The sequence below is a fragment of the Vespa crabro genome, chromosome 6 (genome assembly GCF_910589235.1).
Source record: "Vespa crabro chromosome 6, iyVesCrab1.2, whole genome shotgun sequence".
NCBI classification, from domain to species: Eukaryota; Metazoa; Arthropoda; class Insecta; order Hymenoptera; family Vespidae; genus Vespa; species Vespa crabro.
Window position 1 is genome coordinate 7,866,641 of NC_060960.1, and position 26,942 is coordinate 7,893,582.

General features: G+C 29.2%; 7 protein-coding genes across 9 annotated transcripts; 2 read left to right on the forward strand and 5 right to left on the reverse strand.

The window, feature by feature from the left end:
* Positions 1–148: 148 nt before the first annotated feature.
* LOC124424864 (putative malate dehydrogenase 1B) lies at positions 149–2,878 on the reverse strand. The gene is made up of 7 exons (XM_046964412.1): positions 2,120–2,878; positions 1,806–2,056; positions 1,481–1,735; positions 1,129–1,418; positions 869–1,053; positions 483–618; positions 149–411 (listed from the first exon to the last, which is right to left on the reverse strand). Exons 1-7 carry the CDS (start codon positions 2,297–2,299, stop codon positions 230–232), a joined length of 1,479 nt encoding a protein of 492 aa, XP_046820368.1. The 5' UTR covers positions 2,300–2,878; the 3' UTR covers positions 149–229.
* A 143-nt stretch (positions 2,879–3,021) lies between these two features.
* LOC124424863 lies at positions 3,022–4,711 on the reverse strand. Its single transcript, XM_046964411.1, has 5 exons — positions 4,551–4,711; positions 4,237–4,439; positions 3,985–4,162; positions 3,818–3,901; positions 3,022–3,747 (listed from the first exon to the last, which is right to left on the reverse strand). The coding sequence occupies exons 1-5, from the start codon at positions 4,594–4,596 to the stop codon at positions 3,623–3,625; spliced, it is 636 nt and encodes a 211-aa protein (XP_046820367.1). The 5' UTR covers positions 4,597–4,711; the 3' UTR covers positions 3,022–3,622.
* Positions 4,712–5,346: 635 nt separating this feature from the next.
* On the reverse strand, positions 5,347–8,025 carry LOC124424865 (probable pyruvate dehydrogenase E1 component subunit alpha, mitochondrial). Of its 2 annotated transcripts, XM_046964413.1 has the most exons (7): positions 7,778–8,025; positions 7,598–7,615; positions 6,939–7,172; positions 6,638–6,856; positions 6,314–6,562; positions 5,951–6,199; positions 5,347–5,873 (listed from the first exon to the last, which is right to left on the reverse strand). In XM_046964413.1, the coding sequence occupies exons 1-7, from the start codon at positions 7,826–7,828 to the stop codon at positions 5,688–5,690; spliced, it is 1,206 nt and encodes a 401-aa protein (XP_046820369.1). In that variant the 5' UTR covers positions 7,829–8,025; the 3' UTR covers positions 5,347–5,687. The 2 variants fall into 2 exon arrangements, with proteins under 2 accessions (XP_046820369.1, XP_046820370.1); XM_046964414.1 differs by lacking the exon at positions 7,598–7,615 and having other exon boundaries at positions 7,778–8,024.
* Positions 8,026–8,897: 872 nt separating this feature from the next.
* On the reverse strand, positions 8,898–13,115 carry LOC124424678 (amino acid transporter AVT1C). Of its 2 annotated transcripts, XM_046964069.1 has the most exons (8): positions 12,703–13,115; positions 11,784–11,904; positions 11,544–11,656; positions 11,027–11,159; positions 10,638–10,772; positions 10,274–10,383; positions 9,936–10,142; positions 8,899–9,686 (listed from the first exon to the last, which is right to left on the reverse strand). In XM_046964069.1, the coding sequence occupies exons 1-8, from the start codon at positions 12,836–12,838 to the stop codon at positions 8,971–8,973; spliced, it is 1,671 nt and encodes a 556-aa protein (XP_046820025.1). In that variant the 5' UTR covers positions 12,839–13,115; the 3' UTR covers positions 8,899–8,970. The 2 variants fall into 2 exon arrangements, with proteins under 2 accessions (XP_046820026.1, XP_046820025.1); XM_046964070.1 differs by lacking the exon at positions 10,274–10,383 and having other exon boundaries at positions 8,898–9,686; positions 9,936–10,138.
* Positions 13,116–13,249: 134 nt separating this feature from the next.
* LOC124424677 (DNA-directed RNA polymerase II subunit RPB1) lies at positions 13,250–20,224 on the reverse strand. The gene is made up of 9 exons (XM_046964067.1): positions 20,071–20,224; positions 19,358–19,627; positions 16,602–19,263; positions 16,310–16,515; positions 15,556–16,215; positions 15,082–15,470; positions 14,891–15,009; positions 14,575–14,763; positions 13,250–14,491 (listed from the first exon to the last, which is right to left on the reverse strand). Exons 1-9 carry the CDS (start codon positions 20,146–20,148, stop codon positions 13,350–13,352), a joined length of 5,715 nt encoding a protein of 1,904 aa, XP_046820023.1. The 5' UTR covers positions 20,149–20,224; the 3' UTR covers positions 13,250–13,349.
* Positions 20,225–20,305: 81 nt separating this feature from the next.
* On the forward strand, positions 20,306–22,022 carry LOC124424679 (pre-mRNA-splicing factor RBM22). The gene is made up of 3 exons (XM_046964071.1): positions 20,306–20,493; positions 20,601–20,654; positions 20,803–22,022. The coding sequence occupies exons 1-3, from the start codon at positions 20,440–20,442 to the stop codon at positions 21,940–21,942; spliced, it is 1,248 nt and encodes a 415-aa protein (XP_046820027.1). The 5' UTR covers positions 20,306–20,439; the 3' UTR covers positions 21,943–22,022.
* Positions 22,023–22,418: 396 nt separating this feature from the next.
* Positions 22,419–26,846, forward strand: LOC124424901 (transmembrane 9 superfamily member 3). The gene is made up of 9 exons (XM_046964482.1): positions 22,419–22,743; positions 22,995–23,190; positions 23,287–23,409; positions 23,490–23,734; positions 23,859–24,098; positions 24,178–24,462; positions 24,543–24,898; positions 24,971–25,054; positions 25,175–26,846. The coding sequence occupies exons 1-9, from the start codon at positions 22,657–22,659 to the stop codon at positions 25,317–25,319; spliced, it is 1,761 nt and encodes a 586-aa protein (XP_046820438.1). The 5' UTR covers positions 22,419–22,656; the 3' UTR covers positions 25,320–26,846.
* The last annotated feature ends 96 nt before the right edge of the window (positions 26,847–26,942 follow it).

Consider the following 26,942-nt stretch of genomic DNA (forward strand, 5'->3'; position numbering starts at 1 on the left):
GCGCGCTAATTAAACATTTGTATTGTATCGTTTTCCTTTTCTTCTGAATATCTTTTTTTTTATTTATTAATACTAAATTAAGACGACATATTAAGCGATAAAATAAAGATTTTTTTATTCAAATATCAATTCTTCGTTTTTTCCTTTATTTCTTTGAATTTTATTTTTCAGGATCATTAATAATATATTATCAAAAGAATAAATTATTATTATCATTAATAATAATAATTTATCCTTTTATTAATTGTTTATTCAAAATTACTGCAGTTAAAATCAAATTGTTAAATATCTGTAATGGCATACAAGGTAATGGGAAATCAGTAAATGGCAACCATATGCGCGATCCATCTTTTAAAATTTTTAAATGTACAGGTTGTGAAAATACTAATCCTTTGGGAATTCCAAAGCTGCCTAAAATTTTAATTCAATATCGATATAATTAAATAGTGAATTATAATATATCTGTTGTAATATTTAAATACCATCAGATGATATTCCCAAAGAAATAATTTCATCTCCAATATTTTCTGTATCGGCATACCATAATTTTAACAGATCACAAATTGCTTTGCATATTTGCAAATTTTCAGTACGACCGACTTGATATTGAAGAATTGCCTAAATGATATGTGAAGAATAGATTTCGTTTTTTACAATAAATAAAAACTATCGTAGTGAAAAAATTAATTTTATAAATTTTAATTTTTTCCTTTCTATATTATAAATAAACGTGATTAAAAATATATAAAATATTAATTTTTTATATACTTAATAAGCACCTCACGCATTAAACCCTGTTCCTGAATTATTCGTAACATTCTCTTCATTTTGAGCATATATATATATATATATATATATAAATTCATACCTTACGTTCCAAATGTCCTTTATAAGGATTTTTATCATGTGCTAAGTAACAAAAATATCGTAATTCTGGATATTTAAATCCCAAAGGTAGAGTAGTACCTTTTTCTGCAAACATAGCTCTATTATTTGGTTTATATACTTCATATTTTTGGACCATATGACATACATCCACAAAATAATTAATTCCTATGTATTAAATAAATTATTACCAAGTTTGCATTATTTTATATACACTATTATATAAAAAATTTTTTAACCAACCCAAAAATCCCCATACTGGAGGACAACCAAAATTGTATATAGGTAAATTAAACTTTGTCAGAAAATTATAAACAATTTCTAATCCATAGTGAGAACTAACAGCTACGATATTAGTCTTTGGTAATTTAGTCACTAAAGCATGAAGCACATTTACACAGAAACAACTTGCACTCATTGAACAAAAAAGTACTTTCATTTCAGGAGATGCGTATCTGTTTATCTGCTTTGCTAATTTAGCCATACTATTATAATTATTACGTAACCAAGAAGTAATACTTTCATTTTCTTCTCTAAAATTATCTTAACATGTACTTTAGGCTTTCTTAAAACATTAAAGAATACAAAAACATACTTTGATACAATATCTAAATTAATTAATATATCACAATCATATAACCCATCTGAAACATTTTTTATAATTCTTGCTACATATAAACCAGCTCCTATTGCCTCCATATCTTGAACAATGTGTTTAATTTTAAAATAACAATCAGGTTCGTCATATAAATTAATGATGATACCATGCGTTAACCATAATTCTTTAATTGTTATTAATTGTGGTATTAAGTCTACACATAATGCTTTGCCAGCACCTAATACTGTAATGCGACGATGTTGTATAAGTGACGTTTTCACAGATGGTAATTTCAACATTGTTTCATACATCTGTAATAACATTAAGAATTATAACAGAATCGTTATTATAATTGAATATTTTTTTTACAAGTGAGTAATCCAATTGTAATTTTTTAAGATCATCTTCTGTAATATAATCACTAATATTATAATATAAGTGCAAAAATTCCCAAAATTGATTAACACCTCCAATATAAGTAACATTATTTTTAGATAAACCAACTTTTCTCCAGATTAATGGTGATTTTGTATGTGACCAATTCCAACGATAACAAATTTTTTCAAGCCATGACTAAAAATCAAAAAAGTTATTCTTATAAAAAATGACATTAGTAATTTAATATTATATATTAACCTTCCATTCAAGTGCACTTTTAAAAATTTTGTTATATTTAAAATTTGATAAGATCTTTGCCAAGTTTTCAGCTATATAACATATATGACAAAAATATACATCATCTGGTATTCCTGCTATTATTATAACACATTTATCAGCTGACATATTTTTTTCAATATTTATATTACATGCAGTCATATTAAATATTATAAAATATCTTAAATATACTACATATGACTACCTTCAATTTTTTTTTTTTTATATTAGCTATATTTATTAACAAAACTTCATTAAGGCTGTTCATCACCCTTCGTTTTTTAATGATTTATACCATCAAGGAAAAGAGGCCTAATTATTGACCAATTTTGGTGAACAAAGTCTCGTTTTAAAGACAAAGTATAAATTTACGGTGCCTCTGACGGATTTTTGAAGACGCTTCATTTTCTTTGAAAAAAATCGTGTTAAAAAATGGTATTTTTTCGAGAATAGTTTATGCAAATATAATATATTATACAAATAAAATAACCGAATAGAACCAACGACGACGACGACGACGACAATGGTTGCATATTTCAAGACTTTTCCAAAATCTTCTCAATCCAATTCCAACTAAACATTAAAGTACATACATTTTACATTACTAATCATACGTAAACGTATAAATAGATTGGATGTAATAGAATTCTAAAATAATTTTTTGAAGAAATACACAGAAAAATTATAATTTCTTTATTATTCTTATTTATTTTTATTTACTATTATTGATTTCCATTTATTTTTATTTATGGTTATTTACGCATTTCAGATTAAATACTATATTTTCTACTCTACTATTGTTACTATTATCTATCTTTTATACTTTAGCTATTTGTGTTATTTTAATTAGAAATAAAAAGTATAAAATTTGTAAAATGAACAAATACTTTTCAATTAATTTATTTTCATACAAATATAATCTGACTTGGTTCAATATAATCAGAATATGGTTTTTCTTGCTTTTGTCAGATGTACTACTATTTTCATTATATATAAAAATTTATGTCACATTAACACGATTATTAAATACAATGACTTATTATGTCGATAAGGGATATGCCCATGATGTAAACATTTTTTCTCGCTTGTATTTATAGTTTATATTTTGTCTATACCTAATAAGAAAGTCATACTTAATTCAAGCGAAAGATGATGAACAATTTTAAAACAACTTTATATTAAAAGAAAGACATCAATTATATCGAAGAATAATGCCAATATTTTAAAATAATACATTTATTTGACTAAAAATAGCAGTAATATACAACAATGTGATACTATATCAAAGAAATATTAAGTATGTCTATAGCTTAAAGTAAAAAAGAAATTAAAATTATATTATATTATATTATATTAAATGATCTATAATAATCTAATGTTTTAAACCAAATGAAATTTGTTATTGATGATATGGATAGCAGATAAATCGATAAAAATGTTATTTTATCACAACTCTTTAAGATTAAATTTCTTCAGTCATTGTAATCAGAAAGTTTCATCATCAGATATTTCTGGCAAATCAGGAGATCCACATCTTTCAAATTCATAGTTAGAAAAATGCATAGATAGTTCAAGCTTTGGTATTTCATGGTAGGAAAGTTCCTCAGGTTCTATTAAAAAATATATATATACATTTTCAAATACATAATTAAGCATTAAAATATTTTAGTTATTTTTTACCTGATCCAAATCCTTCATCCATATCGTCTCTTACATGCAACATACATTTGCTAAATTCATTTTCTAAATCAATATTATAATCATCTGTAAACATATAATTTTCAAAATGGCTCTTTTAGATCTTTGTATTTATTTGCATTAAAAATATTAAAAAATGAATATCATACCTAATTCTAATTCTGGATCATAATACGGCGCTAAAACTTCGGGTTCTGGAAATATCCTTCTTTTCTCTTTCTCTTCTATATATGGTTCTTTGAAAATATTTTTTTCAATTATCTTCTCTTTATTAAATTCAAATGATCCTGCTTTTGAAAATTCATTGGTCACATAAAGTAATTGTTTCTATAAGAAGAAAATATAAAAAATATCTAATATTTAAGTAATTACCGATATAATAGAATATTAAATATGCTTACATTGGGCAATTCATTCTTTGAAAAAAATGAATTATTGGTACCATCCTTTTTAAAAGTCATTGCACTGCTAGTTGTTGGAATATTCTGATCAGACTTAGATCTTATTGATAAACCTTTTGGTTTATAATAATCAAATGATTTAGCTATTATACCACCTGTTTGATTTATTGATCTTGTTTCTTTCAAGTGTTCTGTTGTTGACACTGTAAATCATATTACAAGAGAGGTTAATTTCTATTTATCGTCACAACGGGAGAATAAAATTAGTTTAACAGCATTAAAAATAACGAAAAAGTAAAATTAATTATACTCACATCTATTTTCATTCATATTGTTAAACACATTAAAAATAGTAGACATGTTTCAAAATTATATTTGTAAAATTTTTATTTAAAATATTCTTAACGAGCCTTAAAATTTGCCGTATTTTTTTCCTTTCGTCCAAACGATTTTGTGACGACTCTTTCTATAAACATTATAATGAAGTTAGCAAATAGAACGCTAGCCAATGAACGATCGCTAATGAACGTGCCAAGAACCAATCAGGAACAAGTACAGTCTAGAGGAATGGCGCTGTAATCGTTGAGACGCGCTAAAAACGAAAGACAATATAGGTGTTTTTGCTACTTAAGTTTCCCTGTATAAACAGTTATGAAAGTCTGTATCATTTTTAAGAATACTTATTATTTAGAGAATGTTCTACAAAAAGAGAACCTGATATTATTAGACGAATAAAATTTATTTATATTTTGGATTAATTTTATTATTATGATCGGAAAAGAAAGCAGGATACTATGAAAAACAATTTCATGCGCTTGTATTTTTTTATACTACAAATGTACTAGAGGGAAAGTGAAAGAAAAATTCTAGAATTATAAACTATTATATATGCATTACCATAGGATTACGTAAGAATTTTAAATGAACATGTGCACACAAAAAAGAACTTTTTTATTTGATCTATATTTCTCTTTATATTGACATGTATAAAATAATGTTATCTGAAACTTCCATTTTTATAATACAATTTTGATTAGATCTTTTGATATTTTTATTAGGATTATCAGGTTTTTTTTTGTAGGATGGATAAGTTAATAATTTTTATAAATGTTCTCCCTCATTGACTGTTTTATTAATAAGGCTATTATCAGCCTAGATTTCTTCCCAAATGCTTCATGTATTTTGCTAATATTTGTTCCTATAAATAATCTATTATACAAGAAATATACAGAGTATAATTTTAAGAAATCCTAACTTTTATATTAAATTAATTTAATAAACGTAGATTGACACAAATGATATATAACTGTAATTTCCTTCTTCCTGAATATAGAAAAAAGTCAACACTTTGACGAGCTATGAATATGAAGATTATAATAAGCATTAAAATGAGCACAAGATTTTAATGCACATGTTCAACACATAACGTGTAGCAATGATTCTAATTTTTTTTATAGATTAACAGGAGTGCTCAACCTGATGTGTTGCAATGGTTTAAATGGTGTGACATTTCGAACTTCATTGTCTAGACAATTGACATAAATATCAGCAGTTAATTCACTTAATGGAATTTCTTTATCTGCTTTTGCAATTTTTACTGCATCATCTATTTGTTTCCTTATTTCACTTTCCATCGCCTATATAAAATTAAAAAGATTAATATAACTAATATTCTTTCTGAAATAATAGAGAAAAAAGAAATAATATGTGTAACCTTAAGTTCTTCGGCAGTTGCAAGATTTGAACTCAGTAATCTCTCTTTGAAACTTGTAAGAGGATCTCTTGTTTGTCGTACTTCTTGAATTTCATCTCTAGTACGGTAACTTGTTCCCGGATCTGACATACTATGTCCACTATATCTATATGTAGCTGTTTCCATAACAATAGGTCCTTTTCCAGACGTACAATATTCTACAGCAAACCTTGTTGCTTCTCTTACAGCCAAAACATCCATACCATCGACCTATTAATAAATAATAATTAACACGAATGATAAATAAAAATTGTTAATTATTAATAGAAGTATTTGGATTAATAAACTGTACGACTATAATTATTTAAAAAAAAAAAAACTTACCCAAATGCCAGGGACATAATCCCCTCTCGTATAATAATCTGTACTCGCAGAAGCACGTTCAACGCTAGTACCCATTCCATAACCATTATTTTCACAAATGAAAATACAAGGAATATCCCATAATTTTGCCATGTTATATACCTCAAATACTTGTCCTTGATTTGCTGCACCATCTCCATAAAGGGATAAACACACTCCTCCAGTGTTCAGATATTTTTGAGCAAATCCAATGCCAACTCCTAATGGTACCTGAAAATGAATTTCTTTGTTAAGTGGTTACAGATATGATTTCCTAATTTATAAAGTAATAATTGTTCAACAAACCTGAGCACCCACAATACCATTTCCTCCATAAAAATTTTTAGCATACATATGCATAGAACCACCCTTGCCTTTAGCATTACCTGATTGCCTTCCAGTAAGTTCTGTGAGAACACCTACAGGATCTATACCCATTAAATAAGTCCAACCATGTGCACGGTAAGCAGTGATTACAGCATCTTGTGGTCTGAGAGCAGCTTTCATACCAACAGCACAAGCTTCCTAAAAACATATAAACAGAAGATATAAAACTATGTTCTTGAAACGAGTTAAATTAAATTTTTTTAAATACAATATTACTTACTTGACCAGAATATAAATGGCAAAAACCTCGGACAATTTTTTCTTTGTATAAATTTCCAGCTGATGTTTCTAAGCGTCGTATTGTGTGCAAATTTTTATACATTTCTAAAGCATCACTTTTAGTTACTGTTACATGATTAGATGGACCAGTATCCAATTTATGTAAGCGAAAAGGTTTTGTCTCAAAACTGGCTTCTGTTGCATAATTGTTTTTTTTATTAAAGAAGTTGATTACCTATAAATATATATGAAAAACCAAAGAAGAATTATCCTGATATCACTTAATAAAAGAAATTTTTATTCAATGTGATATAGATAAACTGTAATGATCTTTAAATCTTTATTATTTAAATGAAAATAATAAAATATCATTTTTCATACTTTTATATTAAATTAGTGTAGAAGAAATGAATTGTAGAAATTATAATTGTAATTTAATTATTCAAGTTACTTTACATTTTAATAAAAGATAAGAAGTCGGCATATTTAGAAAACTCACATATTGATACAACAATGCTGAATTAATTCAACAAAATATATATGTGTTGTGTGTGTGTGTGTGTGTGCATGTGTATATGTGTGTGCATATGTGTGTGTATACATATAATAAAGTGCAAGTAAAAACAATTGAACAAAAACAGCATTGTACTTAACACGTACCTCATTCCAATTTCCAAACTGACATAGTGTCCGAGATTTAAAAAGAATAGGGAAGTGTATTTTAAGTGAAAACTTAGTAAAGAAACTAATAGATTTTATAATTAAGGGGGATTATAACATGGCTCTCGTTGAAAATTAAAAAAGTAAAGATCGCTTATTATATATTCATATTGTACTCACGTTTCTTCGAGATATCTGCGTACTAGCAGTTCTGAGACAATTTGGTATCATTTTTATCAAATAATTTTACAATGGCGAAGGGAAAAAATTACAATAAAAAAAGGAAAATCGTATTTTCTTTAGATACAATATGTAAAATGACGTCAAAAGATGAGAAACAGCACTTGGCACACTGAATAATTTCGGGAAATGTCGAAACGTAGGTTGTGTAAAGGACAGGTTGGACTATATGATCCCCACTACACGATTTTAACTTATGGCGATTATTACGTGATAGCCACGTGACAATGACACTTTGATGATTGAATAAAAAGCTATGTTAGACAATTACACAATTGTATAATATAATATAATATATATATATATATATATATATATATATATATATATATATATATATGATATAAAGTAATACCTATTAGAAGCTGTAATTTTCATATATTTTTTTTATAATCATATTTGTAAAATTATTTTTTTTAATTCAAAAGGACAAAAACTGTTATTAATATGCTTCTTATATATCTAATTTTCTCTTTAAATAATTGCATGTTATCACAAAATATCTAAATATGTTATTTTTATATTAAATATTAATTGTTATTTATATTAATGTCTTTAAGTAAACAAATTTTTATATTTTGTATTTCCCGCGCGAATTTTTTCAATTTGCGATTTTCTTGAATCAACCTTATAACTGTTCAGAATTATATATATATAGAAGAGAGAGAGAGAGAGAGAGAGATAGAGAGAGAGAAAATAACTTAATTTTAATCTTAGGTATTAGATAACATTATTTGATATTCGCATCGTCTTATAAACGATAGGATATATATAGTTCTCCGATAAGAAAATAACAAAGTATTACGATTTGAAGCATATTTAAAAAATTTTTTTATTTGTTATTTTTTATATGCATTCAAAATATAGATTTGAATTTTCCCACACTTTCTTATTCATATATAAAATACTTCCTGTTAACTTTTAAATTATCACTAACTTTCACACGTATGTCATAAATATATAGATTTTTCTTAAAAAATTTTTAATCATTATTCTGTTATTATTATTTGATATATATGTTCATATATATACATACACATACACATTCATTTACGTTACACATATAATATACAAAAACGTAATATGCTACGTACATAAAAATAAAAAATAAAAGAGAACATAAAGAAATACAATTAAATAGCATCTTGTACAACACTTGCATTAATGATACATGGCGATGTAAAACGTACATAACGAATAGTATTTTTAATGTTAATATAAATAGACGATATTGTAATTCCTATACCAATAATTACAATGAAATAACCAAACCAATTCATTGTCTTTTTAATATCGCAAATTACTCGAGATTTAAACGTTGATTGTGCTAAATGGACTCGTTTTCGACGATTTCTTAAAGATGGTTGACTAGCGTCGATAAGAATGGCCTCTTCTTGACGATTTCTTCTTATTAATGAAAATTCATTCAAGGTTATAAGATTAGAATAATTTTCTTCATCATCGATCTCATCGTCCTCCAATCGTTCATCAACATCATTTTCCATATCGTAATAATAAACGTAAGAATATTTATATGGTATGGATTTAGCAACATCCAAAAAACCATCATAAACGGATCTCGAATGAATTCTTGGATCCAAATTAACATCACTCATACTTAATCGTCTTTCAGATGTCGAATAAATTTCCGGCGTTGAAACATTATTCGCTCTATTTTTCAAAGCTACCGCTCTGGCATACATCAACGGCGGAAGTACGAAAACCAATGGTCCCGTTAATGATCCACCAATCAGAGCCATTACTATATCGAAGCGCGGAACTGATTCTCCTACGGCAACTCCGAAAAAAACAACTGCCGATCTTAAGGCACAACGTTTCCATCCGAATGCTGTAAAAAAAGAAAAAAAAGAAAAAAAAAATAAATAAATAAAACACAAAAAAAAAAAATTGTACACATAGTATATCATTGTAAGTATATTTAAAAATTTTAATGCGTCTAATTTTAATTTAATGTAAATTATCAAAGTTATAAATGTTATCTATAATAATTGTTATCTCGAGTAATAATTTTTCTTTTTCTTTTTTTTTATTTTCTTTTCAAAATTCTTTTATATTTAAGATTACACCTCTTACTTACATCTCTCTATTTGAAATTTATCCTCAAGATGTTGAAAAAGTGCCGAATGTCCTAATGCACTGGATAAACATAATTGAAGAGCAGCTAATAAAATAGCACCATTTATTGCAAATCCTTTTGGTACATTTAGAAGAATATTTGCTGTTACATTCCCTTCGTATTTCCACATGGCCAAACCAGTTGTTACTCCAAAAAGTAATATACTAACTATAATTATAATTGATTAATGTAATTCTTAACAGAGAAACAATTAAGGTTTGAAGATTAATATAATAAATTTTCAATAATATAAGTTTTTTAATCGTAAAATTTAATTTCATTAGGAATAAGATATTTACCAATAAAGGAGAATATAATAGTTTTATTAATATCTCGAGGATTGTGCATGTCAACTTGAATAGTCATCAGTGTTGGATGTACGTCAAACAGAAAGGCCAACATACCGTAACTGAAGTTAATTAATTAATTACTATATGTATAATTATTATGCTGATTGATGGTGATACAAAATCAAATTAAAGAATTCAATTGAAATCAACATAAAAAACAATTAAAATATACGAACAATTATAATAATTTATAATTGGATTTCGTATTTATAATTAAATCAAATTGCAGTCGATATTCTAAATTATAAACAATGTAATTACACACATACACATATATATATATATATATATATATATATACACATATACATACCCAGATATAAATTTATCCCAAGTCGGTGAGGTTGGTATCGGTAAATGATCGATAGTTCGATCATCGTTGATGATGCACCACCAAATCAGTGTTGCGGTAAAAATGATCGTACCACACGAAAACATTGTCAACCATCTATAATATTTACAAAAAAAAAAAAATATAATATAATTTTACATCTTTTTACATTAAAAAGAAAATAAAGAAAAAAAAATGAAGAAAAAAAAAATTACAAGCTTAAATTATCAAATTTATATGACAAGTATAAAATGAAAATTGTTCCGAAAAAATTTCTATTTTTCTTCAGCGTGTAAAAAAAATATAGTTAGTATATTATAATAGAATGTAAAAGAAATTGAGAAGATCAATGATCATGAATATCTTATTACTTCATATCTCGTGGACTTCCTAACCACATGAAAGGACAGAGCAGCATACCGACCAGAAGTAACCAGTAACAAAAAGAAAGATCAAATCGTTCATCCGATATTCTAACTCCAAATATTTGTAGATTCTGCGACGCTAAAATAAAATAAGACGATTTTACAAACTTGTTATATTCGATATTACATTTTTTTTTTTTTTATATTCGTACAATTTAAAGAAGATAGCCAAATTTTTGTTTACTTATATATATATATATATATATATTAAATTCTTTATTTTATTTTATTAACGTGCGTAATATAAATCACAATATAATATTGTACAATATATTTCTTAAATTATAATAAACGTAAGAAAAGTATAATGTATAAATTTAATATGTTCTATCAATTTACGCAATTTTTAATACCTGTATGCGTTTTTATTTTTTTTTATTTTCTGGTTTTTTCGTATTTATCTATATAGCTATATTTATATAGATTTTATATAGTTTCTTTTTTTTTCATGTAATTGACCTACCGACCAATAAATTGGGTATTCCACAACCAAAAATTGTAAGATCCAAAATAAAAGTTACAATAGTTCGTGCTCGTGGACCCAGTGTTAATTCGGTTACTGCTGCTAAAGGATACCTAAGAGTAAGTCAAATATTGAATTTGGGGGACCAATTTTTCTGTCAATTAAATACATATATTTGAGAATAAAAAAATTTTTATGTTAATTAATTTTGTATAAAAATTTTTTGCATCAGAATCCTACCGATTTTTTCGAGAGATCAACGGATCCAAATTCGTAGCTATGATCCATGATTTTCCAAGAAGTGCAGCTGTGTATATTTGTAATCCAAAAACAATGAGTACCAAAGGAATTCCAAATAATCCTAAAATCATTTCATGCTTTGCTTTTTATATGTATTAATTATCCCGTCGAGATCATTAAAATACACGATCGAGTGAAATCATTTGCTTAAAAAGTATTATCTATGTATATATCTCTGCATATGAGGGCAATTTACAAAATTTGCAGCTTTTCTGTTCTTTTTTATATTTTTTTTTCTTTGTTTTTATTTTTTTTTTTATTTTTTTTATTATTATTATTATTTTTTTTTTTAATATATAAATTTCATTCTTAAAGTGAAAAATAGCCACGAATTTTTCAAATTATCCTAGTGTAAATATATATGTACTTAAAAAACAACCGAGTATATCCGCATAATCGCATCAATTGGTTTATTTTTTCAGGTCGCATTTATAAACGCATAAAACGTAAATTTATACATAACTTTCGTTAAATGTCTAACAAGATTATTATTATTATTATTATTATTATTATTATTATTATTATTGTTATTACTATTTTGTTTTTTTTTTACTTTTTTTTTATTTTTTGTCAAAATATTATTTTTCTCTGTTACACCGCGTATATAATACATTTATATTAAATTCTTATTTTAATTTAAAAAGAAAAAAAAAAAAAAAAAGAAAAAGAAAAAAACAAAAACAAAAAAAAAAAATATTCACTTAAACACACGCGATTTAGCAAATGTATTTGTTTTTTAAACAGTTTCAAATCACTTCGCTCAACCGCAATCACAAAATTTTAATTTTTCATTTGTCAATTACGAGAAGATATCGTGCAAGAGGAAACGGGTTTTTTTAAAAGAAAATTAATAACTCACCGCACTGAATGATAGCACTTGGCAAAGCGATAATTGGAAAAACACCAAATATATCAATAATACATAAAGTAGCGAAAAATAAAGAAAGATCTGAATTAACGTCTTTAAAAATAAGAGGTACACTTTCGTGAATCATGATGAGAAACCATTTGCACTGGCTTCAACATCACTATGAGAGAGAATACGAACCAGTTTCCTTCATGCATGTTAACAACAAGTAACTTGATACATCCTCCTATCGAACGCAAGTCGTGGTCACGGCAACTGTGGGAACGTTGCAAGAAGACCTATAACTTTCTCTCTATTCTCGGTCATGTATGCGTGCTTTCTATGCGACATAAGCCCTTTGAATAATCCAAAGTCAATGTATTACTTAAACATGTTAATATTCATGTCAAATACAAAAGGCTTTTCGATAGATAGAATCCAATACCTTTGAATGGATAATAACCACATACATTCCTTATTATATATGAAATAAAATAAAATAAAATATATGAATAAAAAAAAAAAAAAAAAAAAAAAAGAAAAAAAAAAGAAAAAAAAATTTATGGGCAACAATATGAACGTTATAATTACAAGTAATCGTACACATTCTTATCTTACAATGAATATTTAAAGCTAACAAATTAAAGATAGGATGCGCTTTAATCGTCCGTTTCGTAAGCGGGTGATGCCGGTGAATAAGTTGGACTCGTAGGAGAGTAACCAGGTACCGGAGGCGAGTACGTTGGACTTGTTGGCGAATAACTAGGACTCGTTGGAGTATAAGTAGGACTTGTAGGCGAATATTTCGTACTCGAAGGTGAATATTGAGGACTCGTTGGCGAATACGTAGGACTCGTCGGCGAGTAATTCGGACTGCTAGGTGAATATCTTGTACTACCAGTAGCCGTGTGTTGTGGTGAACTTGGAGAATACGATGGACTTGTCGGCGAATAAGTTGGACTTGTAGGAGAATATGTTGGACTCGCTGGAGTATATTGTGGCGACGTTCCAGCAAAGGAAGGTGAAGTAGGCGAGTAACTCGGGCTTGTTGGTGAATATTTTGGACTACTTGGAGAATAACTTGGACTAGCCGGTGAATATTGAGGTGAACTAGGTGAATAACTTGGACTGGTAGGCGAGTAAGACGGTGAGGCTGGTGTGTAATTAGGTGAACTAGGTGAATAGCTTGGACTGGTTGGCGAATAACTAGGACTTGTTGGCGAATAGCTTGGACTTGTCGGCGAGTAACTTGGACTTGTTGGAGAATAACTTGGACTTGTTGGGGAGTAACTTGGGCTTGTTGGCGAATAGCTCGGTGAAGTCGGCGAATAACTTGGACTGGTAGGTGAATAACTTGGTGACGTTGGTGAATAGCTCGGTGAAGTTGGCGAATAACTTGGACTTGTTGGTGAATAACTTGGTGATGTTGGCGAATAGCTCGGCGAAGTCGGCGAATAACTTGGACTTGTTGGTGAATAACTTGGGCTGGTAGGTGAATAACTTGGTGACGTTGGTGAATAGTTCGGACTAGTTGGCGAATATGTTGGACTGGTGGGCGAATAATTCGGACTCGACGGTGTCATACTGGGTGATGTTGGCAAATAAGCCGGTGACGTAGGCGAGTAACTTGGAGAAGCACCACCGGCTGGTGACATTGGATAAGGACTCATACTTGGTCCTGGACTTCCAGGACTTCCTGGTTGTGGAGAATAGGCGGAATATGCTGGAGACAATCCCGAAGCATCAGATGCTCCCGATGGTGAGAAACAAGCACCTCCTGGTGTCATCCCGCTGCCCAAAGCTATACATAAATTATTTCATGTAAAATCTGTGCTTAATTAACAATTGTTAAATATTTCATTAAATACGAATATGAAAACGTACCAGGCGACATACTCGATGCACCGTAACCAGGAGTAGCTCCCATCCACGGTGTCATCTGAGGACTCATACTCGGAGTCGCAACACTACCAAAGAACATACCGGCAGTTCCCATTACACCAGCACCTACCGCCATTGGTATTTCAATTCCAGCTTTACATTTCTCTGCATCGAGTAGTAAATCGAAGCAACCTATGGGACACGAACAAATTAAAAATATATCTTTCCTATTTTTGATAATACATTTTGAGATTTGATTTGATCAATATTATTATAGTATTCAATTGTCAATTATTGTATCCATTAAATTGTTTCTTACCAGTTCCTATACGTGGCAGTTGACCCATAATAATATTTTCTGACACTCCTCTCATAGGATCAACTTCAGCATGCGAAGCAGCGTCCAATAGAACGTCAACCGTTTCTTCGAAGGAACATCTATAATAATGGAATAATAAATTTTTTATTTTCTTCTTTTATCTTAAATAAGTTAACATATGGATTACAAACCTCATTAATGCTCCGGTGTCCTGTCTGTTGATTCCATGACGAGTTATAGCCATTAAATGACCTTTAGCAGTCATAACGTCACAAAGTAAAGCGAGATGTCGATAATTTACATAAAGACCATAGAATTGTAATACAGCATTCATTTCTTTTTCAACAGACTTTCGTACAGCTTCGATACCCAATACTTGGAATATTTCGCAAATGTCATTGCTGAACGTTCGAACTGGATCAACGTCTCTTTCACTTAACACTTTCATTAAACTTGTTCCATCAGTTTCAAGTAACCATTCTGCTATTGCTTTAAATTCACCTGTCTCCGTTATAACAATTCGCTTTTTCGAATCAGTTTGCGGTAAATGCATGTATACTTTACCAATAGCTTCGATACCCTGAAAATATATTTGACATTAGTCATTAATCAATATATTATATATAATTATTTATATATCATAAAATTGAAAATTCTAAACATACTTGTAAAGTCATGTCACTAAGCATATTAGCTTCTATACACCGAAGGAACATATCATCTTCCATTTTATCCACAGTTTCTTCTTCTGTGTCTTGGAATTTATTGTCATCACTATTCATAATCCTAATTCGTAAGACCAATTTTTCTGCATTATCATCATTGAATATACAATTCAAATCATCTCCAAAACCTGCATTAATTTTTTCTGCAATCTGTTCCATGGTCAATTTTTTATCCGTCATCCTTTTTCTGTCCAATTCAATACGTAACAACCAAGGTGATATTTTTGTTGGATCGAAGTCCGGCATTTCGTAGTATACATTGACAAACTCTTGATCTTCAGCAATGACAGTATTTTGTGGGTCAGGATCATAATAAATCGCGGTATTGGCAGTTACTTTTCGTAACGTAGTATGTTCAAGACGACAGAGAACGTTTTTTGCTTTTTCAGCATCCCTGGCAGCAGCACCAGTTAAAAATACTGTCAATGAAGGTGCTTTTGGTTTTTTACTAATGTTAATAATTTCTTTCAATCTGGGTACACCAAGAGTTACGTTCTTCGACGAGACACCGGCAAAGTGGAAAGTATTGAGTGTCATCTGTGTTGCAGGTTCACCAAGAGATTGTGCAGCTAATGCACCTACCATTTCACCTGGTGAGACCTAAAAAAATTCAATTAAAATAATTTATAAGCATAACTATAATAATCGATCTGCATAATTCATAGATATTTAATTTATATTTCATTCATCATACTTGTGCTTGTTGGAACCTAGTTTCAATTTCTCCAATAAGCCATTCAAAAGCTTCACTGGAAAGTCTGAATTCTTCAGATACACATTTTGTACATAGAGTTGATCTCACTAAACATTGGAATAACAATGTTGCATTTTCATTAGCTTGTTTACTTAATCTATCATCTCCAGCTACAATTATACATTTCTCTAAAAGATCTTTTACACCTAAAAAAAGAAAATGAATCAGAGATTAAGTATATTTTAATTTTGTAATATTGAAAAAATATAATTATAAATATTATTCTATAAACCTTGTATGACTCTCATAGGACTGAGATCAGTAGGAGCTCTTTTATTGATGTGGAAAATTTTTTGGACATTCCAAATCATTCTCTGTAAATTACATGGAAGTACAACTTTAGATTCTCCGCTAGGAAAAATTTCACGAAGAACAGCTCTATCTCTATTAAGTTGTTCCCATTCTCTTTCTAATTCGGAAATTACTTCACCCGATCCCATCATTTCACGGACAATATCTTCATTAAATATACGTCTCAGATATCGTTCGTTGGTTGGATCAAATTTAAACTTCTTTTCAAATGCTTTATTGCTGAGTTTAATAGTAGGTAAGTTTTGAAACTCGACCGTTTCACCGCATAAACCATCCTCACCATAACGTAATTGAATAAGTTGCCCAACAGAATTTCTTACAGTTCCATCATAATGAACCATTACAGACTCCATAGCTTTGATCAAACGACGCTGAATATATCCTGTTTCTGCAGTTTTGACAGCAGTATCAATAAGACCTTCACGACCACCCATAGCATGGAAATAGAACTCGGATGGTGTAAGACCGGCTAAGTATGAATTCTCAACAAATCCTCTAGATTCAGGACCATAATCGTCCTTGATAAAATGCGGCAAAGTTCTTTTACGAAAACCGAAAGGTATTCTTTTACCTTCAACGTTTTGTTGTCCTACACAAGCAATAACTTGGGAAATATTAATATTTGATCCTTTTGAACCTGATACGACCATAGCTTTTAAATTGTTATATTCAGTCAAAGATTTTTTAGCAGAGCCACCAGTTTTATCACGAGCGTCATTCAAAATTCTGTTTACTTGATTTTCGAATGTTTGCCTCAAGGTGTTACCAGGTGTAGGCTCTAATTCCATATTATGAGCTTTTTGGATAACTTCTATCACGTCTTCTTTGGCTTTCTTGATAGCTTTTTGGATCTCTAAGTATGTCTGTGGATCAGCAATAGTATCACCAATACCAATTGAATGACCTTCTAATAATAACCAATTGTTGATCACAGTCTGAATATTTCCATAAAAACGTCCACATACTTCATGGCCTAATTCCAGCATACAAATATGAAGTAAGGATCCTGCTGATGTACCTAAAGTCTTCTTACAAAGAATACCCATAACTAATTCTCCATGTTCCACCATAACTTTCGTATCACCAGGCGATATCCATTTATATGGTCCGTCATCTTCTTCATCTGGATGTGTGCTGTGTGTTCTTATCATATTTACATTTCCTGGTATGATCAATGAAAAAATTTGTTTCCCTGTCCAAAGAGGTTTTGGTTTCAATATACATGGTTGAGGCATTTTGCCATCCCAACTAGGTAAAAACATAAGGATATTCATCATTTGTTCTTTTTCTATAAAAACGTCTCTTTTTGTCATTTTCCTCACAGCAGTTAAAGTATCTTGTACAATACCCATAACTGGTTTATTTGCTTGAGGAGTAATAATTTGACGAGGAGTAACATGTATATTTTCTACTTCCGCACGTGTTTCCATTGATTGTGGAACATGAAGATTCATCTCGTCTCCGTCGAAATCGGCATTATAGGGTGATGTACAGCTTAAATTCATACGAAAAGTACTCCATGGGAGAACTTTAACTCTATGACCCATCATACTCATTTTGTGAAGAGTTGGTTGTCGATTAAAAATAACCAAATCTCCATCTCTGATATGTCTTTCTACTCTATATCCACATTGTAGATGAAGATCAGAAGGTTTTGGATGAAATCTTAAATCTATACGTTCTCCATTATCTCTGACTATATATTTCGCACCAGGATACTGCGAATTGCCACGTCTTACTAACTCCTGCATCTTGTCAATATTGAAAGGCGTTACAATTTCTGGAAATGTTAAATTTTGAGCAATGCTACGAGGAACGCCTACTTGATCGATTCTTAAATTTGGGTCTGGTGTAATGACAGTACGTGCTGAAAAATCTACACGCTTGCCCATCAAGTTGCCTCGTATTCTTCCCTCTTTCCCTTTTAGCCTTGCTTTTATAGCCTTCAATGGCTTCCCAGATTTTTGCATTGCTCTTGGCATACCAGGCATGTCATTATCTACTAATGTTGCTACATGAAATTGTAACATTTTTATATTTTCTGATATAACATGAGCCGCTGCACCAGCTTGTTCATTTCTTAATAATTCATTATTTGATTTGATTATATCTGCTAATTTATGTGTTAAATCATCTTGATTTTTAGCTGAACCATACATGATAACTGCTGGTCTTACTGACAATGGTGGAACTGGTAACACTGTAACTACCATCCAGTCCGGTCTTGCAAATTTAGGATCCATACCAAGAATAAATGATTCTTCATCAGTGATGTGTTTCAAAATTTCCCACGCTCTCTCAGCAGTTAAAACTATCTTCTTTTCTTGGGAATCTTCATTTACATGTTTCCATTCTGCAGTAACATCTAATCCAGATCTTCTCAAATTTGGCTGGTACCTACCACAACCTCCATGACCTGGTTTTCTATCTGTAGGTTGTTGTTCAGAATTTTCTTTATTGATATCCATTTCATCTCCTCCTTCGCAGATATTTTTACTTTTGCACAAATCATATACAAATGTAAGACGTTTACGTGGTTGACCTTTGGTCTTCATAACTATTTCTTTGATTTTTGGATTGTGCTATTGAAATACATTACAATTTATATAATTTCACATATTAAAAATTGATCAAAGAAATTATGGACTTAATAATTATATCACAAAGTATACTTACTGGACTGACTAACAGTTTTGAACAATAAAAACATACACATCTAAGAATTTTTATTGTCTTTGTAATAAATCCAACATGAAAAACAGGTTTGGCCAAATCTATATGTCCAAAATGACCTGGACACTCTGTCATATTACCAGCACATGTTTGACATCGCGAATTTCTATCAATTACCCCTTGTCTTGGATCCATAAGGCCACCGAGCTTCGGTCGACCTCCTTCCATAGTTTCTGGAAAGCGTATGCCTCCATCTGTAACTGACATACGACGCTGTAAAGAGAAAAATAATAGATTAAAATAAAATAAAAATAGGAAAATTATTTATTATTATAATATATAAATAAATAATTATTTATATTGAAGTGTACATTGATATGATTTAATGATAATTTGTAAAAATTGTGAAATAACAAGCATAATATTTCCATGTCATTCAATTGATTTCTATATTGATATTAAAATATATTTATAATTACGTTTTAATCACTTTTAATCATCATTCTTATTGATGAAAAATATTATTATTTTTATTAAAATTTTAACCAATAGATAATTTTTAAAATAAGTTTCCCAATCATTACTGATTAGAAGTAATGTAATGTAAGTACACCAAGCAACGGTATAATGTCGTCATGTTATCGTATTATTATATTTTGCATGGGTAAAATAATATTTTCCAAGATATTCTTTATCACAATAAAAAATATACTTACTATTTCATCTGGAGAAAGAATGCCAAATTGCACTCTTTTTACTGTTCTTAAAGGTGCTTTGGAATCGGACGTGGCCATTTTAACAAATTCACACCACCGACTTCTGCGTCGCTACTTCTTTCAACTGCTTTTCAAGGGGAAACACTAACACGAGTCTTTTACCGATCAAAGCGCCATCAACTTCAAAATGTTACTTGTCTTTTTTTCTTTTTTTTTTTTTAGAAGATTGGTGACACTGATCATATATAACCGTACACATTCCAGTGAATCACAGTTACACGAAGAGTGTGTTTTGTGATTTGTTCGTTTTCACAACATATAAAAATTATTACATTATTTGTTTAAGATAATATATTAAGGTAGTATAAAATGGCAACCTCAAAAACCACGAATACATATAATAGACAAAATTGGGAAGATGCGGTAAGTTTAATGAAACACATTAATAGTAAATGATCAAAAAGGAATAATTTTTATAGTAATCGAAATATTATTAAATAATTATTATTAATTTTATTTTTTGCTTTCAGGAATTTCCCATATTGTGTCAAACTTGTTTAGGAGATAATCCATATATTCGGATGGTAATTGTTAATTATTTTTTATATTTGGAAATAATCAATTAGGTTATATTTTATTCTTTCTATTTTATTTATCATATCTTATGTTATTATCTTTATATAGCGTGTATAAAATATGTTTTATTGAATTCTTTTTCTTTTTTTTTTGCAGACCAAAGAAAAATATGGAAAAGAATGTAAAATCTGCATGCGTCCATTTACAGTATTTAGATGGTGTCCAGGAGCAAGAATGCGATTTAAAAAGACTGAAGTTTGTCAAACTTGCAGTCGACTTAAAAATGTGTGTCAAACATGTTTACTTGATTTAGAATATGGATTGCCTATTCAAGTACGCGATGCTGCATTAAAGATAAAGGATGACTTACCTCGGTCTGATGTAAACAAAGAATACTATGTACAAAACATAGATAATGAAATAGGAAAAATAGATGCTACAACACCAGCTGGAGCTGTTGGTAAATCTGCTGCAGCTAGTGATTTATTAATGAAACTGGCTAGAACAAGTCCATATTATAAAAGGAACAGGCCACATATTTGTTCTTTCTGGGTAAAAGGTGAATGTAAAAGAGGAGAAGAGTGTCCTTATCGTCATGAAAAACCAACAGATCCAGATGATCCATTAGCAGATCAAAACATCAAAGATCGTTATTATGGAGTTAATGATCCTGTGGCAGATAAATTAATGCGAAGAGCAGCAGCAATGCCTAAATTAGATCCGCCAGAGGATAAATCTATAACCACTTTGTACATTGGAAACTTGGGTGATGTTTTAACAGAGAAACAATTACGGGACCATTTCTACCAATATGGTGAAATACGTTCTGTAACTATGGTCCCACGACAACAGTGTGCCTTTATTCAATACACACAAAGAAGTGCAGCTGAAGCGGCAGCAGAAAGAACATTCAATAAATTAATATTAGGTGGAAGAAGATTAACTATAAAATGGGGACGTTCTCAAGGCAGACAAACTATTTCTGCAGCAGAAGCAACTAGAGAAATATTGGAACCAGTGCCTGGTTTACCTGGTGCTTTACCACCTCCGCCAGAAAGTATGGGGAATAATTTCTTTAATCTGCAAACAACACCTGGTATGATACCACCAATGATGATACCACCGCCACCGGTAGCACCACAATTCATGTTTCCACCTCAAATGGCTGCTGCTGCTGCTGCTGCAGCTGCAACTCCCATTTTTCCACCAGGCACAACGCCAATACATTATCCCAGTCAAGATCCATCTAGAATGGGTGCATCTCAGGGTATTGGAAAACCATGGCCTGAAGAATAGTAATAAGAAAGCAATCTTTATCAAATATTCTCTAATATTATTGTGACAAATCATGAAAATAAATACATTTATCTCCATGATTTTTTAGTAAAATTTATAATTTATTATAATTTTTGAAAATTGTTTTTTCAGAATTTTTTGATCATGTTTTAATTCTATGTAAATTACATAATATTACAAAACAATTTTTTTTCCAATATAAGTTTTAATAAATTTTTATCTCTCTATATTTGAAATAATATTATACTTCATTTATATTTTATAATGAAACTATTAAATTAATTGACTGAAAATCATTTGAAAATGTAATTCGAAGAAAACTACATTAAAGCTGTGAACCAATCAAGTTTTATGATATTACATCGAATCATGATAAAGATTTGATAAAACCAATCATCTAGCTTGAGAATAAAATTGAAAGCTTTAGGTTGTCGCCGTTATATTTGATGCAAGAGCCATCTGACGTGGCACCGGATCAAAAAAGTACACGGTACGTTCTAAGCATACCATTCTGGCCGCAGCGTGTGTGCATCATAAAGTATTTCATATTATTTCTTAACATATATATATATGTATGTATATACGTGTCCGCTCAGCCGATGTTTCCACTGCATTGATCATATTTATTAAATCTATGGGGTACATTTATCGTCGAATTTTTTTTAATATTCTTTGCATGCTTGCATAAGGCGCCTAGTGCGCCTTCCCGTCACAATGAAGATGTGTCGGGCACAATTACTTCTCCACTTTTTGGTGCTTAGCCTCTTACCTTTCGTTCACACAGATGAGCACAATCATATCGTGAGTATAAGTTATAAATGCCGAATTCCATTTTACCGATATTAATATATAGATATTATAAATTTTAATTCTCCTGTTTTATTAAATACATGCCGCTTACAATCTTGATAATTGTTTCATTAGTATCAATTAATTCTATTTTTCATATATACTATAAAAATATTTCTTAACTTATCAAATCTATATATATATATATATATATATATATATATATAAATAACTTCATAATATCATATCATTTACAATGTTAGTATGAAGATAATGATGAGGTTGTACTATGGATGAGTACGGTCGGACCATACCATAACAGACAAGAAACATACTCTTATTATTCTTTACCATTTTGTATGGGTATGAAAGATGTTATTAACCATCATCATGAAACCTTGTCCGAAGCACTTCAGGGTATTGAATTAAAGTTTAGTGGTTTAGATATCGAATTCAAAGGTAACCACGTTTTACAAGTTTTATAAGAGACTATATTTAAACACGATAGAATAATTTGTTAACTAAATCATTATAATAAATTTAAATTGATTTTAGCGGATATCTCTAAAACAGAATATTGTCAAATAAATTTGCCAGAAGAAAGTTTGAAGGCTTTTGTATATGCTGTTAAAAGTCAATATTGGTACCAAATGTACATTGATGACTTACCAATTTGGGGTAAAAAAGTTGAAACATTTAATATAATCTATTATTAAATTATGTTTAATATATTATTTATCGTTTAATTTATTCGACAGGTGTTGTAGGTGAACCAGATGAAAATAATGGGGTAGTTTCATATTATATATGGACGCACAAAAAATTTGATATAGGATATAATGGTAAACAAATAGTCGATGTCAATTTAACAAGCGATAACAAAGTTAAACTTGTACAAGGTGCTCAAATATCTTTCAGTTATGAAGTTAACTGGAAAAAGAGCAATATTAAATTTGCTGATAGATTTGATAAGTACCTGGATGCTAGTTTCTTTCAACACAGAGTAAGATGTTACATTGTTATATATTAATTATTTTTTACATGATTGATTTTATAAGATTATTTTCTTTTCTTTTTCTTTTCCTTTTTTTTATTTATTTATTTATTTATTTTTTTTTTTTATTTAGATTCATTGGTTCAGTATCTTTAATAGTTTTATGATGGTTATTTTCCTTGTTGGACTTGTATCCATGATATTAATGCGGACTTTGAGAAAGGATTATGCAAGGTATAGCAAAGATGAAGAAATGGATGATATGGAGCGAGATTTGGGAGATGAATATGGATGGAAACAAGTGCATGGGGATGTTTTTCGCCCAGCTAGTCATGCAATGTTATTTTCAGCTCTCATAGGAACTGGATATCAAGTACCTTTAATAAAACAATTTTTATATTAATTATCTGGAAATAAGAATAAATAGATAATTTTGTACATTTGCATTACAGGTTACTGTTGTTGTTCTCAGTGTAATTATTTTTGCTATTCTTGGAGAACTTTATACAGAACGAGGTTCTATGCTATCAACTGCAATATTTGCTTATGCAGCCACCTCATCTATAAATGGTTATGCAGGTGGTGGTTTGTATGCACGAATGGGTGGACGTGTTTGGATCAAACAAATGATCCTCAGCGCCTTTATGTTACCCATTATGGTTTGTGGAACTGCATTTTTCATTAATTTTATTGCCATGTATTATCATGCTAGTAGAGCTATTCCTTTTGGATCAATGGTAAGTATCTTTTATGAATATGATCTAGTATTTTATTATAGATATCAATCTTTTAATACAATTCCATATTGTTTTCATAGGTGGCAGTGACATGTATTTGTATATTTGTTATTTTACCTCTTACATTGGTAGGCACTATTTTGGGCCGTAATCTTGCTGGAACACCTGATGCTCCATGCAGAGTAAATGCAGTTCCAAGACCAATACCAGAAAAAAAATGGTTCATGGAACCATTGGTTATAATAATGCTTGGTGGAATCCTACCATTTGGATCTATTTTCATTGAAATGTATTTTATTTTTACCTCATTCTGGGCATATAAAATTTATTATGTTTATGGTTTTATGTTACTAGTGTTTATTATCCTCATGATAGTGACAGTCTGTGTAACTATTGTATGTACATATTTCTTATTGAATGCTGAAGATTACCGATGGTATTTATGATCTTTTTATGTGACATTTATGATGTGTACTTGTATTTATTCATAAAGTTTATTTCATTTCAGGCAATGGACAAGTTTCCTTGCAGCAGCTTCAACAGCGGGATATGTGTACATTTATTCATTTTATTACTTTTTCTTCAAGACTAAGTAAGTAAATACTTACATATTTACTAAGTCAATATATTTCTATTTGTAATTACATAATATCATGTATTTTTGTTTTTTTTATTTGTTTTCTCTTTCTTTCTTTTTTTCTTTTTTTTTTAGAATGTATGGTCTCTTCCAAACAGCATTTTACTTTGGCTATATGGCACTATTCAGTCTGGTCTTAGGTATTATGTGTGGTACAGTTGGTTATATGGGTACTAGTACGTTTGTACGAAAAATCTACTCCATAGTCAAGATAGACTAATGCAGTTTTAGTGAAACTTATGTACTGTGGAATAAAGTAGGAACTTTATTCGTACGGCGTACTGCTCTCGGTGACGAACATTTGCGAACGTGTGATGTGTCTTTACAAGGCAGTATTTTCAGTTTGATTATAAAGATATATATATTGTCTATCTTTCTAAGGAGTATATTAATTTTTTAAGTATCACCATATATATATATTAATAATTACAACGAAATAATGTTTGATAATTAAACATGTGTAATTTATTGTCATAAATAGTAGGTTCGCATTCAAATCGAGAACAGTTCGCGAAATATTATTGGTATGGCAATGATCATGAGTATTCAGTAACTATATGATTATAAATCTTAAAATCATGATCACACTAAATTCATGTCATATAAATAAAATTGGTTTTAAAAATTGTGTAGATAAAAATATTTCAATTTGGTTATATTCAAAACATTGTAAGTTCAATTTGTTTATACAATTTATGTACTTCCATTCTGCACAACATAATTATGTTGTTTCGTGCATTAAAAATATTTTCTATAAGGTATTTTATTCCTTGTTATAGCAATATATATATATATATATATAATTTAAAACATCGTGGAGAGACGAAAAATAATAATGCCCTAATAAATGTTCTAATAATATATAAAACATTCTCCAGTATAAACTAACCTGCTTCCTAGACATGACATTTTTTTAACGCAATTACATTAACAAGTGCAATAATACTGTTGAAAATAAAAATTGTTTTTAGCGACTAATAAAATCCTAATACATTATTTGTTATCACATTTATATGTTATAAAAATTAATTGCACTTTGAGAAACAGCTTAGATAAAATGTATGAGTGAAACGAATTTTTTAGTTATACATTAGTACATAATAAACAATTGCTAAGATTATCTTAATTTATATGTGGATAAATAGATATAATGAAGCAACCGAGATATATATATATATATATATATATATATATATATATATATATATATATATATATATATATGTATATATGAAGTTGTCATGGCTGCTACTTTAAGAATTTTATAACACACTTGTATTACGCAATTTTCTGCTAAAAATGTTTATGTTACTGCTTGAATAATAGATAATAGTATGGTGCAATAGTAAGTTCTTAAGGAAAAAAAATTTTCAATCTTTTTCATTAAAAAGGATTACTATGAAAACAAATTCATTCGTGGTATTTAATAATATTGGAATATGAAATTGTACCAAATTGTATTTTTTTTATAAAATATTATTGAATGAGGTATATTAGTGAAGATATTTGAATGGATGGATGATATGTTATTAGACGCAGAAGATATAAAAAAATTTTAAGTAAATTTCTACGTATAACATTATTTCATTTATATCTCATTCTGTTATAAATACTATCATTGATAACATAAGTATTCATGTTGTAAATGTATTGATAAAGTTACAAATATCATTGTATCACGTGACTTCGATTGTGCTACGAAATAATCCGAATTATTTTGTATAAAATAAAATAATATAACAATCAAGTGCATATTCGATAAGAAAAAAGTACCTGATATAAAAAAAATTTTTATATCTTATCAATACAAAAGGATTGTCATTTTTATTTGAACATGAAAATT

Bases quoted from the DNA above. Each gene is read 5' to 3' on its own strand.
- LOC124424678 (XM_046964069.1), bottom strand. From the start codon at position 12,838: ATGATTCACGAAAGTGTACCTCTTATTTTTAAAGACGTTAATTCAGAT. The intron at 11,160-11,543 runs GTAGGTCAATTA...ATTTTATTTTAG, and splicing joins AATACCCAATTTATTGGTCG to CGTCGCAGAATCTACAAATA. The intron at 9,687-9,935 runs GTAAGTAAGAGG...CTTTTTTTACAG, and splicing joins TAAATTTCAAATAGAGAGAT to CATTCGGATGGAAACGTTGT.
- LOC124424865 (XM_046964413.1), bottom strand. From the start codon at position 7,828: ATGATACCAAATTGTCTCAGAACTGCTAGTACGCAGATATCTCGAAGA. The intron at 6,857-6,938 runs GTAAGTAATATT...ATATGTTTTTAG, and splicing joins GCCATTTATATTCTGGTCAA to GAAGCTTGTGCTGTTGGTAT. The intron at 5,874-5,950 runs GTTACACATATT...AATTTTATATAG, and splicing joins CAACTGCCGAAGAACTTAAG to GCGATGGAAAGTGAAATAAG.
- LOC124424901 (XM_046964482.1), top strand. From the start codon at position 22,657: ATGAAGATGTGTCGGGCACAATTACTTCTCCACTTTTTGGTGCTTAGC. The intron at 24,099-24,177 runs GTACCTTTAATA...TTTGCATTACAG, and splicing joins TCATAGGAACTGGATATCAA to GTTACTGTTGTTGTTCTCAG. The intron at 25,055-25,174 runs GTAAGTAAATAC...TTTTTTTTTTAG, and splicing joins TACTTTTTCTTCAAGACTAA to AATGTATGGTCTCTTCCAAA.
- LOC124424863 (XM_046964411.1), bottom strand. From the start codon at position 4,596: ATGTCTACTATTTTTAATGTGTTTAACAATATGAATGAAAATAGAT. The intron at 4,440-4,550 runs GTGAGTATAATT...TATGATTTACAG, and splicing joins CAATATGAATGAAAATAGAT to TGTCAACAACAGAACACTTG. The intron at 4,163-4,236 runs GTAAGCATATTT...TTCTTCTTATAG, and splicing joins CAAAGAATGAATTGCCCAAT to AAACAATTACTTTATGTGAC.
- LOC124424864 (XM_046964412.1), bottom strand. From the start codon at position 2,299: ATGACTGCATGTAATATAAATATTGAAAAAAATATGTCAGCTGATAAA. The intron at 1,736-1,805 runs TGTTATTACAGA...ACAACATCGTCG, and splicing joins GATTCTGTTATAATTCTTAA to CATTACAGTATTAGGTGCTG. The intron at 412-482 runs GTATTTAAATAT...TTAAAATTTTAG, and splicing joins TTTGGGAATATCATCTGATG to GCAGCTTTGGAATTCCCAAA.
- LOC124424679 (XM_046964071.1), top strand. From the start codon at position 20,440: ATGGCAACCTCAAAAACCACGAATACATATAATAGACAAAATTGGGAA. The intron at 20,494-20,600 runs GTAAGTTTAATG...TTTTGCTTTCAG, and splicing joins GACAAAATTGGGAAGATGCG to GAATTTCCCATATTGTGTCA. The intron at 20,655-20,802 runs GTAATTGTTAAT...TTTTTTTTGCAG, and splicing joins ATAATCCATATATTCGGATG to ACCAAAGAAAAATATGGAAA.
- LOC124424677 (XM_046964067.1), bottom strand. From the start codon at position 20,148: ATGGCCACGTCCGATTCCAAAGCACCTTTAAGAACAGTAAAAAGAGTG. The intron at 19,264-19,357 runs GTAAGTATACTT...GTATTTCAATAG, and splicing joins CAAAACTGTTAGTCAGTCCA to CACAATCCAAAAATCAAAGA. The intron at 14,764-14,890 runs GTAAGAAACAAT...CGTGTCCCATAG, and splicing joins ACTGCCACGTATAGGAACTG to GTTGCTTCGATTTACTACTC.